This window comes from Pelophylax lessonae, assembly GCF_965119305.1.
Source record: "Pelophylax lessonae genome assembly, chromosome: 1".
NCBI classification, from domain to species: domain Eukaryota; kingdom Metazoa; phylum Chordata; class Amphibia; order Anura; family Ranidae; genus Pelophylax; species Pelophylax lessonae.
Genome location: NC_138768.1, coordinates 578,005,420 through 578,023,497, shown reverse-complemented (window position 1 = coordinate 578,023,497; position 18,078 = coordinate 578,005,420). Strand labels below are relative to the sequence as shown.

The 18,078-nt window shown below is 43.7% G+C and overlaps 1 protein-coding gene across 1 annotated transcript in view; it reads right to left on the bottom strand.

Moving 5' to 3' along the window:
- RCHY1 (ring finger and CHY zinc finger domain containing 1) overlaps positions 1-16,147 on the bottom strand; it is a 54,398-nt gene extending 38,251 nt beyond the window's left edge. The window contains exons 1-2 of the mRNA XM_082271132.1: positions 16,045-16,147; positions 9,125-9,244 (exon numbers count right to left, since the gene is read on the bottom strand). Coding sequence (XP_082127258.1) covers positions 9,125-9,244; positions 16,045-16,125 — 201 coding nt within the window. The 5' untranslated portion in view covers positions 16,126-16,147. The remainder of the gene's footprint in view (positions 1-9,124; positions 9,245-16,044) is intronic.
- Between the last annotated feature and the right edge of the window lie 1,931 nt (positions 16,148-18,078).

Sequence of the window (18,078 nt, the reverse complement as noted above, 5' to 3'; positions counted from 1 at the left end):
TTTATCATTCCTTACTTAAAGCAAAATAAAAAAAAAAAAAAAAGCGCTTTGGCTGTCATTACACTTTAAAGCGTTTGCTACCCCAACACTTCATATTCCTGATATGTGACTGCTGTACCATGTACTTGTATGAGAAAGTAACCTGTTCTCTTTGTATTGCTTCCTTTGTGTGAAATCTCTGGTGTTACTGCCAGTCTTTGCTTTCCGGTAAAAACTGACCACACTAAGCAGGAGAACACGCTTTGGTCAGTTCTCTAGCTATGCTGAGAACTTAACGTGCTCTCCTCCAATGATCAGGCTTGTCCTGACAGGCCCCGCTGCACAGCTGTTTACTGGTAAGCTTAGTGTGCAGCTGCTTCTCCTCCCCCAGCTCTTATGCAGCTGAGAACAGAGGGAATGTGATCATTAATAAAAAAAAAAAAAAAAAGTATATACATCTCTACAAAAATGTTCTGCCTTTATTATTTTGGCTGTACACTTATTCAGGTGTGAATCAGGTCTAAATTTTTGCCCGAATTCGCAATTGAATCGGAACCAAAGACGAACAGGACCCTTTCCAAATGCGTATCGTGGCTGCCTTGGAACTGTGTGAACCGGCTTTATTAAGAGTGAACCCAGCCTGAATGGGATGTTTTACAAGGTGATTGTTTGTAATCACTTGAAGGGCTCGTATACATCGCTTCAGACACGCTTTTTTAAAGCTCTCTGAACGCCAGGCAAAGCACCTGTCACTAAAAAAAATGGTAAATAAGCTTACAGTTCCTGTTTGCGTTTGCTTCAAAAATTATACCCCATGTCGCTTTAGTGGTGCTCCAAAGAATCTTCAAAGCCTCCATAGAAGTCTATAACAAAGATCGCTTGAAGCACTTGCAGCTTTTGAGAGGCTTCAATTCAGCTTTAGCTCTGCTTTGTTTTGAAGGTATTGCAGGCATGAGATATCAACACACATCTGCCAAACTCTTTTTTTTTTCGAGTGCCGGCCGTGGGCGGGTATTGTGATTGACCATTGATTTACATTGAGGGAAACTGTTTTTTTTTATTTATTTTTTAATAAAAGGAATTGTTAAAAACTGTCTGTGTTTTTATTACTTTTTGACACCTTTTTGGTGAATAGGTAGGGGTACTCCTACTCATACCCCATACTCATTCACATGGGGAATGGCAGGATCTTGTTAAAGGGGGCTTCCAGATTCCAATAAGCCCCCTGCCCACACACCCCCACAACTACCGCCAAGGGGGGGAGGGGGCAGAGCCTCCCCTGCCTCGAAGCATCTTGTCCCCATGTTGAGGGCATTTGGACTGGTATGGTTTGCTTGTTTGTCCACCCCCGCCACTTTTCTGACCTGCTGGGCTGCATGCTTGGATAAGGCTCTGGTATGGATTTTGGGGGGACCCCACGCTTTCTTTTTTTTTTTTTTTAATGTTGGCGTGTTTTTTTTCCCCCCATCATTTTTTAATTGTTGGCATGCTTTTTTAAAATAATAATAATATAGCAGCTGCTAGATTTTATTCAGGCGTTTGATTATTCTGGATGAGGTCACACACACTTTTACCATGGTCTGGAATGTAGTTATACTCTGCTGTCGGGGTGAAGCATGTTTACATGAACATAGTATAACCACATGGTTGGAGATCTCCTTTATGGCCAGTTATTGCCACATTTTTGCACTCAGGATACATTTCTGTAAGCGTGTTCTCACGCATTTTTGATGCGTTCTGGTTTGTTTTTGATGCATTTTTTACCTTTTTTTCTTCATGTCAATCTAAGACATGTGCCTTGCACATTTGCACTAATCACAAAAAGCATTTCATGGGAGTATGGAGATTATGACTTGGTTTTGTTTATCACGTGCAATAAAGTTCATCAGCAAGAATTTAGGGGAAGAAATTTATTAGGGAAAGAGAACCCATAAAAGCACTCTCTTGGAGTCTGTAAAAGGGCAAATTAAGGAAAAGAGTTAAATCCACACTTTAAATACATATATACACATATATATATATATATATATATATATATATATATATATATATATTTTATGTCTTGGCCTGCCAGAAGATTTGTTTTTGGCAGATTGTACCTGTGCAACACACCTCTGGTAGTCAGGAACATGACTAAGATTACCTAATTTTCAGAAGAAATTATGTTACCAGCCTGGCTGTGTAGTGCGATAGATGTGTGTGGATCACAGAATTAAAATCTTTTGGCAGGTCAAGTATTACATATGCATTACTTACTGAGAGTATGAATTTAAAGTTATTCTAAATAAATGTTTTTTAAGTGCAGATGTCAGATAGTCTGGACTTATGCAAAAAAAAGATTATTAAAAAAAACTACAATGTTCAAAAAGCTATAATGGGAACAGACAGAACACAAGATGTTTAGCCACAAGACCAGAAGTCAAGTGATTCTCCAAATAACATGCACGGTAATAACTAGGCTGGAATTTCTGGATCATGTATTATTTACACAAGTTTATATCTGAGTAAATGTCACTAGTGTATTACCTAAATAATCTGCCGGAAGAAATGGAAGCACTCCATTTTTTTTTTTTACACAAACATAAATGTAATTATAGGATTACTTCTAAGCAATCTGAAACAAAATAAGTTAATGCACAAAGATATTTGTAGGCATTCCAATGTGCCTAGCGTAAAGTTTCAACGCACTTCCCCCGCACGGGAAGCTGCATGTGCTGCGTACAGTCGGCTATGCAAGTAACTGTGTGTATGTGGCCATAATCTTGTAAATACCAATGCTTCATTGCCTATGTATGCATTTGAAAAATATTTTGGACATGTATGTGAGGGTAGATGGCAAGGCAAAGATGGATGTTATAGAGGTTAGTGGTTGGGTAGTCACAGGCAAAACATGGCTCTGTCTGTGTCGGTTAAATTGCATGTTGACCAGCTTTTCCCAGATTAGAATCTAAGGCAAAATTATTAATAAGCCATGTGTGCAGAGCAAACTACATAACCACAATATAGTATTAACTCATAAACAAGAAAAATGGTACAACACAACCCTAACCTATAAAAACAAAAACATACCTATGTTTCTAAAATGAATATCTTCAGTAGTAGCAAGTACAAATAATTACAATCCTATAAAGATCAGGGACCCCTATCCAAATACAACAACCTTTAACAAATAAGACTAGCACATTAGAGAGTCTCTCTCCATCTCTCTCACTGCAAATGGTTAGAAATGTTTCCCCATAAAAAAATGGTTATAAACGCGATTTACCGCATTTACACACGTTTGCAAGCGGTTACATGCATTTGGCATTTTAAAAGCCAATAAACTTCTGTCCAGGATGCATTTTTTTGCTTTCAAAAAAATGACACTAAACTCAACTGCCCCCAAAGGACTATAAAATAGTCAGTGTACATGGATGGACAAGATAACATAGAGGAGAGATCAGGGGCTGCTGAAAAAAAAAAAACACCCAACTGCTCCTAAACTTCTGTTTATCAGTACATGAGGCCTTAGATCCATAAAGATTTGGACGCTGGCAAAATATTTTTGTTTTGGCTTTAAAAAAAAAAAAATTAAAAACATATTAACAATAATATATATTCGAAGGAATGGGGGAGGGGGGGGGGTGGTGGTGTAAAATGGCTGCAATTCCTAAACACTCAAAATATTTATTGTTAAACCCCTTAGAGGCCGTTCACACCAATGCGACTTGTCAGGCGACTTGTCAGCCTGACAAGTCGCGGACCGTTGCGGTCCATTGTGTAATACAATATGGTTCTAATAGGAGCGAAAACAAGTCGCTCTGACTTAGAAAAAGGTTCCTGTACTACTTCGGGGCGACCTGGAGCAACTTGCATAGACATTCATTTTATGAAGTCTGTGCAAGTCGCACTGCACGTGACTTCACAGGTTGCCCCCCAAGTCCGATCGCCATAGTGTGAACCGGCTAAAAGATACAAATCTATGCTTCAATCAAATCAAAACTTGACTGCTTCATTTCAAATCCGTTGTGGTGCAACACAGGACCAAATTATATGATTGAGATAGACTGTATATACAGTATGTCTGTATAAGCGAACATACCATTTATGTTCTATATCCAACTGTGTGTATATATATATATATATATATATATATATATATATATATATACACACACACACACACACACACACACACACACACACACATACTAGTGATCGATAGATATCGGTTTTTCGTTTCCAATATTTTGGCCAATGCATATCGGTATCGGCCGATATGCACCAATATTTTTGTACATTTAAAAAAATTGTTTTTTTTTTTATTTTTTTTTCTTCACAGGTACTCTTGTGGAGGGATCCGGGGGTCTAAAAGACCCCAAACCCTCCTCTGCACTTAAAAGCATATAAAACACCAAGTTTGGCTGTTTTGAATGCTGTCATTTTTTTTAAATCTGACGCAGAGCACCCGGAAGTGATGTCATGATATCACTTCTAGGTTTTTGCATGGAGACCCGATCAGAGCTGAATGCGACTTTGAGCGGGCCTTCGGCGGCCGTGCAGGCTGGTTGCCCGGGGCTCCCTGTGGGACGAGAGACCCGGGCGAACCGCGGAAGGCGGCGGGAGGGGGGGGGGAACGACGTCCCCTCCCGCTCCTTGTAATGACAGCCAAGCGGCTTCTCAGCCCCATCGGTTGTCATTACAAGAAAGCCGATCATCGGCTATGAACGCCGGTACCGGGGTTATGCCTCTAGCTGCAGGCATCATTCGGGTACAGCACTTACCCCAAATATCAGTAACCTCCGGGGCCGATTTCGATATATCGGGAAAAGTGCATATCGGCTTTGCCGATAATCGGTCGATCCCTAATATATACACACAGTGTATATATATATATTATACACACACACAGTGCATCCGGAAAGTATTCACTTCACTTTTTCCACATTTTATGTTACAGCCTTTTTCTGAAATGGATTAAATTATTTTTATCAAAATTCTACAAACAATACCCCAAAATGACAGCGTGAAAGAAGTTTGTTTGAAATCTTTGCAAATTTATTAAAAATAAAAAAGGAAAAAAGTCACATGTACATAAGTATTCACAGCCTTTGCTCAATATTTTGTTGAAGCACTTTTGGCACCAATTACAGCCTTAAGTCTTTTTGAGTATGATGCTACAAGCTTGGCACACTGATTTTTGGGCAATTTCTCCCATTTTTCTTTTCAGGACCTCTCAAGCTCCATCAGGTTGGATGGGGAGTGTCGGTGCACAGCCGTTTTCAGAACTCTCCAGAGATGTTCAATCAGGTTCAAGTCTGGGTTCTGGCTGGGCCACTCAAGGACATTCACAGAAATGTCCCATAGCCCCTCCTTTGTTATCTTGGCTGTGTGCTTAGGGTCATAGTCCTCTTGGAAGATGAACCTTCGCCCCAGTCTGAGGCCCATAGCACTGTGGAACAGGTTTTCATGAAGGATGTCTCTGTACATTGCTGCATTAATCTTTCCCTCGATCCTGACTAGTCTCCCAGTTCCTGCCACTGAAAAACATCCCCACAGCATGTTGCTGCCACCACCATGCTTCACTGTAGGGATGGTATTAGCTAGGTGATGAGTGGCGCCTGATTTCCTCCAGACATGATGCTCGCCACTCAGGCTAAAGAGTTCAGTCAGACCATAGAATTTTGTTTCTCATGGTCTGAGAGTCCTTCAGGTGCCTTTTGGCAAACTCCAGGTAAGCTGCCATGTGCCTTTTACTGAGGAGTGGCTTCCGTCTGGCCACTCTACCATACAGGCCTGATTGGTGGAGTGCTGCAGTGATGGTTGTTCTTCTGGAAGGTTCTCCTTTCTCCACAGAGAGATGCTGGAGCTCTGTCAGAATGACCATCGGGTTTTTGCTCACCTCTCTGACTAAGGCCCTTCTCCCCTGATTGCTCGGTTTGGCCGGGTGGCCCATTCTAAGAAGAGTCCTGGTGGTTCCAAACTTCTTCCATGTATGGATAATGGAGGCCACTGTGCTCATGGGGACCTTCAATGCTGCAGACATTTTTCTCTACCCTTCCCCAGAGCTTGATACAATCCTGTCTTGAAGGTCTACAGACAATTTCTTGGACTTCATGGCTTGGTTTGTGCCCTGACATGCACTATTAACTGTGGAACCGTATATAGACAGGTGTGTGCCTTTCCAAATCATGTTAAATCAACAGAAATTACCACAGAAATTACCACAGATGAACACCAATTAAGTTGTAGAAACATCTCAAAAATGATCAGCTCAATTTTGAGTGTCATGGCAAAGGCTGTGAATACTTATGTACATGAGATTGTTTCCTATGTGCTAGTCTTACATATTTGTTAAAGGTTGATGTTTTAATATTGTAATTATTTGTACTTGCTACTGCTGAGGATATTCGTTTGGCTGAAGATCAAAAAAGTCTGCACAGATGTAAACAGTCCGTGTTTACTTTCTATAGAAACCGCAGGCCAAAAGTGCTTTGACCGTGTTCTATTTTAAAATGTCTTCTAACACTATGGTCTAAAAACCTTTTGATGTCCCTCCTGTGTTGCTCTTACTGTGCATCAAGTATACATTGGTAGAAAGATGGGGAGGGGAGAAGAAGGGGACGCCAAGAGGGATGAGGGGAAGAGAAGGGGGACGAGAAGAGGAAAGAGAAGGGGGACGAGAAGAGGAAAGAGAAGGGGGACGAGAAGAGGAAAGAGAAGGGGGACGAGAAGAGGAAAGAGAAGGGGGACGAGAAGAGGAAAGAGAAGGGGGACGAGAAGAGGAAAGAGAAGGGGGACGAGAAGAGGAAAGAGAAGGGGGACGAGAAGAGGAAAGAGAAGGGGGACGAGAAGAGGAAAGAGAAGGGGGACGAGAAGAGGAAAGAGAAGGGGGACGAGAAGAGGAAAGAGAAGGGGGACGAGAAGAGGAAAGAGAAGGGGGACGAGAAGAGGAAAGAGAAGGGGGACGAGAAGAGGAAAGAGAAGGGGGACGAGAAGAGGAAAGAGAAGGGGGACGAGAAGAGGAAAGAGAAGGGGGACGAGAAGAGGAAAGAGAAGGGGGACGAGAAGAGGAAAGAGAAGGGGGACGAGAAGAGGAAAGAGAAGGGGGACGAGAAGAGGAAAGAGAAGGGGGACGAGAAGAGGAAAGAGAAGGGGGACGAGAAGAGGAAAGAGAAGGGGGACGAGAAGAGGAAAGAGAAGGGGGACGAGAAGAGGAAAGAGAAGGGGGACGAGAAGAGGAAAGAGAAGGGGGACGAGAAGAGGAAAGAGAAGGGGGACGAGAAGAGGAAAGAGAAGGGGGACGAGAAGAGGAAAGAGAAGGGGGACGAGAAGAGGAAAGAGAAGGGGGACGAGAAGAGGAAAGAGAAGGGGGACGAGAAGAGGAAAGAGAAGGGGGACGAGAAGAGGAAAGAGAAGGGGGACGAGAAGAGGAAAGAGAAGCGGGACGAGAAGAGGAAAGAGAAGCGGGACGAGAAGAGGAAAGAGAAGCGGGACGAGAAGAGGAAAGAGAAGCGGGACGAGAAGAGGAAAGAGAAGGGGGACGAGAAGAGGAAAGAGAAGGGGGACGAGAAGAGGAAAGAGAAGGGGGACGAGAAGAGGAAAGAGAAGGGGGACGAGAAGAGGAAAGAGAAGGGGGACGAGAAGAGGAAAGAGAAGGGGGACGAGAAGAGGAAAGAGAAGGGGGACGAGAAGAGGAAAGAGAAGGGGGACGAGAAGAGGAAAGAGAAGGGGACGAGAAGAGGAAAGATGGGGACCAGAAGAGGAAAGAGATGGGGACGAGAAGAGGAAAGAGAAGGGGACGAGAAGAGGAAAGAGAAGGGGACGAGAAGGGGAAGAAGGGGGAAGAAGGGGACCAGAAGAGGGGAGAAGGGGGTGAGAAAATAGGAGAAGGGGTGAAAAAATAGGAGAAGGGGGTGAGAAAATAGGAGAAGGGGCAAGAAAAAGAAAGTAGGGGACATAAAGAAGGTAGCAGGAAGGCACAAGAGGGGTGAAGGGAGGAAGAAAAAGGAGATGAGAAGGGGAGAACGGAGAGAACAAAAAAAAAGGGAAATTAACAAAATCATGAAAATGAAGGCAGAATACCTTTAAAAAGCATTAGTATATTTTCTTTACAATGTAATAAATCATTTTTCATTGTAAACATTAGCTAAAGTAATTTGTGGTGTCACAAAGTTGTATATGCTAGCTGTATAGGATATTACCAATGGTATTCCATAGAACAACCATCTAGTCTAGTGGCTTTCTGTGGGTGCAGTCAACAACCTTCCTGAATGACAAATACAATTTAAAAGTTTGTATGGTTTTCAGTGAACCATCACCGGTCTGAGCTGACCCACATACTTGCACTGAGAAAAGAGAAGCAGTAAGGTACAATCACTATGCAGCAAGACTGCATATATAACAAGCAAATATTATTTCCTCCACGTTATATCTATACACTACTGCCCATTTTGATGTAACTTTTGCAATTATACTTTGCTCTGTGTACAAGCATTCTCCTCTAATCATTGTAATTTTATCCTCTGTCCCAGGTTATGAGAAAGTGTGAATCTAAATGATATTTATCTATTCTATGCATTAAGGTAAAAAGCCTTCTTGTGCAGCAGCTCCCCTTAGCCCCCTAATACTTACCTGATCCCCCTCTCTATCCAACGATGTCCAAGTGTGACGGGACTCTCTTCTGATTGGCTGAGACACAGCAGTGGCGGTCCAGGCTCCCACTGCTGTCAATCAAACTCAGTAAGCCAATCAGGAGAGAGAGGGGGTGGGGCCGAACAGCAGCTCTATGTCTGAATGGACACACCGAGCTCAAGCTCAGCTCTGGTCCCCCCATAGCAAGCTGCTTGCTGTGGGGGCACTCAACAGGAGGGAGGGGCCAGGAGCACAGAGAGGGACCTGAGAAGAGGAGGATCCAGACTGCTCTTTGTAAAACCAACTGCACAGAGGAGGTAAGTCTAACACGTTTGTTATTTTAATAAAAAAAAAAAAAAAACACAAGACTTTACAATTACGTTAAGTCACCATGATTTGAGTAGGTTTCATTGAAAAAAATGGTGTGCGAGTTTTTCATGTGACTTGGAGCCTAACAATCACTTCAGAAATGTTCCTTTCAGTTTAACTGACACTTACATATACAAAAAAAAAAAAACGTAAAATAATATACCTTCTGAATGCACTTGCACTTTAGACACTGGACTTCCACGACCTTGAAACGGTCCATCTTATGCGTCTCTTTGTTATCATGGCACAATCGACAAGTGTAAAATTTACCACAGCAAGGAGCCTAAAAAAAACACAAAAAACACAAGGCTTGAGATCAAGAATCTGCGTCTTTAAATCAAATCAGCCACTGGTAACCCTCAAATTTCTGTCCTCATGGGTTTACTTAAAAAGGAAGCTGTACCACCTGTGCCTCTGGGCGCCAAGAAACGCCCATTTTTTACACTCCCCAGGCCAAATCACTCTTGTACATGAGGCCTAAGAGCAGTGGTGAGGCAGTGTGAAAAACTTATTATTTTAGCCTCCCTTTCTACTTTACCCCTTGCTGCCACTGCCTTTAAATCACCCTTTAAGGAGTTGTAAACGTCAGGACTTCCTGATCATTGGCTGTCATAGTAGCCACAATTCAAATCTTCAACAGAAACCTTTTGGTGACAGCTTGGTCATTGTTCAACAAGCGCCTTAGGCTCCATTCACATCTTGGTGTCCCAGATCGCAGGTAGAATCGCCACAATTCTGCCCGCAATCCCGAATCACTGCAAATCACGGGATGCCCGTGCGATCTCCATCACTTCCAATAGCACCCCAAACGCGGTGCGATTCTGCCGCGATTGACGCCTAAGGAGTTTAAAATTGCACAAATAGAATCGCGGGATGCCTGTCGCCCAAAAGAAGTTCTTGTACAGGCATCCCGCAATTCTGTTTGCACGGTTTTACCGAGATTCGCCAGGTGACAATCGCGGCAAAATCTCCCCTCTTTTTGGGTTCCATTGGAAGTGACGGGGATCGCATGGGCATCCTACAATTTACCGTGATTCAGGATTGCATCAATTCTGCCCGCGATCCGGGATGCCATAGTGTGAATGGAGCCTAAACCATCCAGAGGAGAACATTCACAGTAAGGCTGCGCTCAGCCATGTTCAGATCCTAGTCTGAACCCACCAAGAAGCTGTCACTGTGGACCACCAACCATAAGCGGCTGAGGCATTCCCTACCTTGCATATACAGTACATGCTCCTAAAGCTCTATTCACACTTGTGCGACTTGTCATGTGACTTTGGACACTAAAAAGACATGACAAGTCGCACCCCATGTTTTTCAATGACAACCGTTAAAATATGTGCGACTTTAAACAGGTTCCTGCACTACTTTGGTCTGACTTTCAGGCATCCTGAGTGCCAAAGACTGCAATGTAAACCCTCAAAAGTCGCACCTGAATGTTATACATGACAGTTGTGCAACAATCATCCATTATCATTGGTCAGAGCCAAAATTGCATTTAAGTCGCACTCAAAGTTGCAACAAGTGTGAATGGGGCCTTAAGGGGATGTATACATGCAGCTGTGGGGAAAACCTCAGATGCCTATTACTGGCAGTCCATAGTGACAGCTTCCTGGCAAGTTTAGACTAAGAGCTCATCCCTGGTCCGCAACCAAGGAATTCAAGTGCATTCTGGTAGGCACGATGACACGGTCTGGACTTTTTTTGTGCAAAGGTTGTGCAGTGCCAGGCATGGCTGCATGGTAAAGATCTCTGGAGCAGGGCTGAAGATACATCTTAGGGCCAGTTCACACTATATGCGTTGACAGGCGTCTTATCCCATTGTAAAACGTCTGTCACTGCAGGGACACACAGTAAACAATTATTTCCTATGTGTCCCATTCACACTGTAACGCAGCCCAGCTGCTGAATTTTATTACAGAACACCGGCCAGAATCGCACTGCAATGTTGGGCAACGCGAGTGAATGAAGTCTACCTTTTGTACACTAAATAAAGTTAGTAGAAAAATAAACAAATAAGAAAGCAGTGTGATGCGATTAATTGTGCATCACAATGTCCTTTAATGCAGCTGCAACCCAGAGCGGTGAATTGCACCAGCTGCTCCACTATTTCACAGAGGGGAAGTGTGAATTGGCCCTTATGGGGCTGAACACAGTAATGTGTGCTAGGGATCAACCAATATTGTCTTTTTCAGGGATGATACCAATACTGATTTTCCTGGCCACCCTTCAGGCCGATAGCTGATATTAGGTGCAGATATTCTGCACATTTAGGTCCCTTTCACACTTGTGCGACTTCAAAGTCGCGATTTTGATGCGAGCTTGACTGGGCTTATAATGTCTTTTCCTCAAAACGCATCAAAATCATGGCAAAAGTAGTGCAGGGATTACTTTGAAGTCGGTACGACTTCAAGTCACACAGATATGAATGGGGCTCATTGGAAATAATGGAGAACGACTTGTCATGCGATTTTGCAGTCCGAAATCGCATGACAAGTCGCACAAGTGTAAAAGGGGCCTAAAAGTTTTTATTTTTAAACTGTCCTTTTAATTATTTTTTTTTTTTATTACTTTTATTGCTGTGACAAGGAATGTAAACATCCCTTATGACAGTAATAGGCAGTGACAGGTACTCCTTATGGAGGGATCTGGGTCAATAAGACCCCAAACCTCTCCTCTGTACCTAAAAGCATTAAAAACGCCAAGTCTGGCAGTTTTGAATACTGTCAATTTTTTTTAAATCTGGTGCTTTTAAGGCTCCAGTACCTGGAAGTGGTGTCATGACATCACTTCTGGGTTTTTACAGCGGAGACCCGATCAGAGCTGATTCCAGCTTTGTTCGGGTCTTCAGCCACCCGGCAGACGTGTCGGCTGGTCGCTCGGGCCTCCCAGTGGGACAGGAGACCCGGGCAGAGCCGTGGAAGAAGGCAGGAGGAGAAGGTGGGGAGGGTCTTTCCATCTGCTTGTAATAACAGCTGAGCGACTGCTTAGCCGCATCGTTTGTTATTACAAGAAAGCCGACCGTCGGCTTTAAGAAACGGTACTGGGGTGTTGCCTGTAGCTGCAGGTATCACCCCAGTACAACCGCTTGAAGCAATATTAGTCATATCAACAACTTTGTGTTCTAGTGGGCGTGGGAAAAAATAGTACCTGTGGTTAACGCAGCACAATGGTGTGAACCAGAGGGTGACTTCACTAAAAAATGAAATTAACTTGCTTAATCACATCACTCTCTTACGACCTACCCGTACGTCCTCAGATTAAAGGAGTTATACTGGGATGATGGTTGCAGCCATCATCCTGGTATCAAATTTGTGGCTGGTGATGGACTTTCCTGTAGAAGTGATCTGAGCAGCTCTACAGCCAACCAATCACTTCTACAGGACACAGATGGGGCGACTGCTCTCTCTGGCTGCTAAAAGGGAAAGGTAAGTACATCATTCATACTCACCCCTTCTCTATGACGTTGGAAAACAGAAGCAATGAGGATTTTGTCACTTCCGGTTTCAGTTTGTTGTTTTGAGAGCAGAGGAGACATCTGGGGTCTAATAGACCCCCCCCCCCCCCCCCCCCAAGATCTCTGACAGTAACTGTCATTGCTCATGCTATCACAAGGGATGTCGTTCATAATATAAAAAACACACACAAAAATAAAAAGGGACAGTGTAAAAAATCTATTTAAATAAAAACAAAAATACAATAAGGCCCCTTTCACGTGTGTGACTTGTCCTGCAACTTGGAACTGCAAAGTCGCATGACAAGTGGTACCCCATGATTTCCAATGTGTACCGTTCATATCTATAGCAACTTCAAAGTAGTCCCCGCACTACTTTGGTCTGACTTTGATGCGACTTGAGGTCCATAGACCTCAAGATTACACAGGCATTACTAAAAGTCACGTCTCGATCGCGTCAAAGTCACATGACTTTCAGGTCGTACAAGTGTTAAAGGGTCCTTAAAAAAATAAATAATTAAGCGCCCTATTCCCCCATGCGCAAATGTGAATGGACATGGAGGCCCGGCATGCAAATGTATACATTAATTGCACCCCACGTCAGGTATCATCGCAAATGTCAAAGCGAGAGCAATAATTGTAGCATGACAGACCTCTTATGTAACTCTAAACTGATAACCAGTAAAGGCTTTTAAAGCGTCACCTATGGAGATTTTCAAGTACCGTAATGTGTCACCCTTCTACCGGCGTACGCAAATTTAAAGCGAGACATTTTTTGGAACACATTTACTCTGTGTAACATCATCATTTACATTCTACCAAAAATTTCCCTATTAGATTGTGATTGCATCAGGGTTGATTTAATTTAAATCAAGTAGATTTAAATTACTAGTAAAAAAACCTGATTTAAATCCTAAATTTAAAGAGCAAACGGCATTTCTGTCATGCAGCGGCTCCTCCTCTGACCCGCTGTTGACTCACTGACAGTCCCATTCACTTTACCAGGATGGCTGATGATGTGGCAGTGACACAACAAGGTGAGGGACGTGGCGGCAGCAGGTGACTGGATGTCCGCTAACAGGCGCTGCCATGATGGATCTGAAATGACAGGTGCTCTTTAAATGGAAGGACTCATTCTTGCTGGTAGTTAGAATCTTCAATACAGTATTTGTAAACAAAATAAAGATTTTAGAATAATAGCTTGTCAGGTTAGAAAAACAGCGATATCAGAACTGATTCAATCATACAGTTTGTAGTGTACATAGATTTGCAAAACAATGGGATAAAGGAAAATTTCTGAACTATGTTTTATCTCATGGTTACTGTGAAATTGTGTGAATGCATCAATGCAGTGCATGTTATCTCAGCTTGCAGGGCTTGGATTCATTGAATGAGTTTACCAAAACTGTAAACATTGCAAATATACAGCCTCATGCTACATAACTAAGCTCCATTTCATGCTGAATAAACTCAATTATTAATGTATCTTAAATAGAAAACTATCTTTAGATAGACTTTTACTTCAAAAGAATTTTATCAAAATAAATTTAATAAAAATCAAAAAAAAAAGAATCAGATTTTTTTTTATTTTTTAAAAAGTCGTCAAATTTTTTATCCACCCTGGTTTGCGTGTACAGTACTAAAGTGTACATTGAGACATGTTAGATGTCTGTTTACTCAGCATAACCGTATAATTTATATTCTACCAAACATTGTGCTATAAGATTGAGTTTGCGTGTACCAGTGTTAATTTTGACATCAAATTTTGATTTAGTTTTAGTTATATAGTCTTTTGACTACAATGTGATTTTAGTTTTAGTCGTATTTTAGTCTTTTGACATTTTAGTTTTAGTCCTATATTAGTCATCTGAATTGTTTTAGTTGTATTTTGGTCAACTAAAATCTGCAGTACATTTTAGTTACATTTGAATGCATTATTTCTTTAGAACTGCCAAACATTTTATACTCCAGGAGTAAAAAAATCGAATGTTTATTATTTATGGTATTAGTCCCCGTTCACACTACGGCGACCTGGTCGCCTCACAGGTCGCCTCCCATAGGGAAGCTGCGGACCCGTTCTAATAGGAGCGGCACAAGTCGCTCCGACTTAGAAAAAGGGTCCGGAGCTTCTTTGGGGCGACCAGGAGGCGATCGCCATAGACTTCAATGTTATGAAGTCCGTGGTGGCCACTCCGAGGTCGCGGCGCGCTGCTCGCACCGCGACCGAAGTAGCGTCGCTTGTATGTGAACGGGGCTTTAGGCTACGTTCACGTTAGCGTAGTGGACCGCGGGCAGAATCACTGCGATTCTGCCCGCATTCTGGAAATCATTGCATATTGCGGGACGCCTGTGCGTTGCCGTTGATATGCAATGGCTCCCCAAACGCTGTGCGATGTTGCCGCAATTTCCTCCTGCCGAATCGCGGTAACATCACGCAAACAAAATTGCAGGTCGCATGACGCCCAAAAAAGGTACAAAAGCTTCTTTGGGGCGTCATGCGACCCGCGATTTTGTTTGCACGATGTTACCGCGATTTGGCAGGCGGAAATCGCGGCAACATCGTTTGGGGTGCCATTGCAAATCAACAGCAACGCACAGGCGTCCCGCGATTTGCAATGATTTCCGGATCGTGGGCAGAATCGCGGTGATTCTGCCCGCTGTCTGCTACGGTTTGAACATGCACTACAGATACAGATTAACTATTGTGATATAAATTCAATTTTGTTTTAGTCATAGTCTTTTGACTAAAATGCCATTTTAGTTTTAGTCATCTGAATTGTTTAAGTGCCGGTTCACATTGGTACAATGTGTGAACCCTGCGAATCCACTGTGCGTTCCTACATCGCACCCGACTCGCAGGCAGTTCACACTGCCATATGCAAACCGCTGAGAGTGTCAATACAAAGTTAACCCATAGATCAGTTTGCATATCGCAGTGCGAACTGTCAGTTTGGACAGGAATCGGATCGCATAGGTGTGAACATTCTGGTGCGGACTAAAAAAAAAGGGTCCTTTGCGACTTTGGTGCGAATGTGATGCAAATACAGCCATACAATCTGCATGGCTGAATTCGCATCGCACAGACCTCGCACGTGATTTGCACAGCAGTGCGGTGCAAATCGCATGCGATATCTGACATCGCTATAGTGTGAACTGAGTCGTATTTTAGTCAACTAAAATAGTATTTAGTCAATGAAAATATTTTAGTCGACGAAATTAACACTGGCGTGTACAGTACTAAAGTTCATCAGTGTCATTTTTCCTGAAAAACTGGCGTTTTAAAAATGTCTACGCAAATATTGTGGGATATATAAAAAAGTTGCAACAACCACCCAGGGCTTGTGACAAAAAAAAAAAACATTTTTTTTTGGGGGGGGGGGGGGGGTCTAAGTAATTTCCCAGCAAAATGGCGATCTTTCCATGTAGGGGAAATGTGAGAATTGGTTGTGAAGAGGTGACATTGCTTGAGGGTATAAGTCAGCTCAGAGCCTAGAAGCTTCCTATGAAGGTATTGCTATGGTTTGCTCCCCTGTAGTGCAGCCAGCTGTCTGTATACACAGCACCCGACTCCTTATATACCGGGGATAATGGCCGCACCCTATAGTCCCCCTCCCCCGGACTCTCCTCACCCTCAGCTCACAGCCCCGGATATAGTGCTCGCAGCCCCCCGCCGCCGTCTCCATGTCCTCGGAGCCTGAGCTGGCAGCCATGTGTGACCCGAGGAAGCGGAAGCCCGGTGTTCTGTGATGTGACGGCTCAGCCTATTACACTGAAGGAGTGAGGACAGGCCTCAGAGGGCTGTGCTAGAGTCAGCCTGAGCCTTCCTTCTCTACCGCCGCTCACATTACAATGCCAATGCTTCTATAGACACTTCTGCCCATTCATCTTCATGCTGACTGACAACTGTAAATCTTTTTTTTTTTCTTCTAAATTTTTGGTTGCATTGCAATGCTGCTGATCTCCTTCAGCCACTTGCTGCCTGCATACCCTTGCACCAGCCTCACCTGGGTATTGTTGCTGTGGATTGGCTACCTGTGCGTCACGTTATCCTCTAACGCCAGAAGATTTTATATTTTTTTCTCAAAAGTAGAAGATTTTACCCCCTTCATAACCAGCTCACCTTTTTTGTTTTTTATTTTTCTTATTGGCACTGCGCTACTTTAACCACTTCAATACCGGGCACTTTCACCCCCTTCCTGCCCAGGGCAATTTTCAGCTTTCCGCGCTGCCGCACTTTGAATGACAATTGTGCGTATCAAGCAACATTGTACCCATATGACATTTTTTAGCATTTTTTTCCCCCCACACAAATAGAGCTTTCTTTTGGTGGTATTTAATCACCACTGGGCATTTTTATTTTATGGCTAAACAAAAGAAAAAAGATAGAAAATGTTGAAAAAAAACAACAACTTTTTTTTTAGTTTCTGTTATACAATTTTGCAAATTAGTAATTTTTCTCCACTGATGTGCGCTGAGGGGCACAGATAGGCAGCACAGATCAGGAGGCACTGATGGCCACAGATAGGCTGCGCTGATGGGCACAGATAGGCAGCACCGATGAGAAGGCACTGATGGCCACAAATAGGCAGTACTGATCAGGAGGTACAGGTAGACTGCAGTGATGGGCACAGATAGGCAAAACTGATCAAGAGGCACAGATAGGCAGCACTGATGAGAAGACACTGATGGCCACAGATAGGCTGCACTGATGAGAAGGCATTGATGGGCACAGATAAGCAGCACTGATGAGAAGGCACTGATAGCCACAGATAGGCAGCACTGATCAGAAGGCACTGATGGGCACAGATAGGCTGCACAGATAGGCACCACTGATGGACATGGATAGACAGAACTGATGGGCACAGATAGGCTGCACTGATGAGAAGGTACAGATTGGCAGCACTGATCAAGAGGCAGTGATGGGCACAAATAGGCTTCACTGATGAGAAGGCACTGATGGGCACAGATAGGCAGCACTGATGAGAAGGCACTGATGGCCACAGATGAGCTGCACTGATGGCCATAGATAGGCAGCACTGATCAGGAGGCAGTGATGGGCACAGATGAGCAGCACTGATGGGGCAACACTGAGGAGGAGGCACTGATGGGTACAGATAGGCTGCACTGATGGCCACAGATAGGCAGCACGGATGAGAAGGCACTGATGGCCACAGATAGGCAGCACTGATCAGGAGGTACAGGTAGACTGCAGTGATGGGCACAGATAGGCAGAACTGATCAGGAGGCACAGATAGGCAGCACTGATGAGAAGGCACTGATGGCCACAGATAGGCTGCACTGATGAGAAGGCATTGATGGGCACAGATAAGCAGCACTGATGAGAAGGCACTGATAGCCACAGATAGGCAGCACTGATCAGAAGGCACTGATGGGCACAGATAGGCTGCACAGATAGGCACCACTGATGGACATGGATAGACAGAACTGATGGGCACAGATAGGCTGCACTGATGAGAAGGTACAGATTGGCAGCACTGATCAAGAGGCACTGATGGGCACAAATAGGCTTCACTGATGAGAAGGCACTGATGGGCACAGATAGGCAGCACTGATGAGAAGGCACTGATGGCCACAGATGAGCTGCAATGATGGCCATAGATAGGCAGCACTGATCAGGAGGCAGTGATGGGCACAGATGAGCA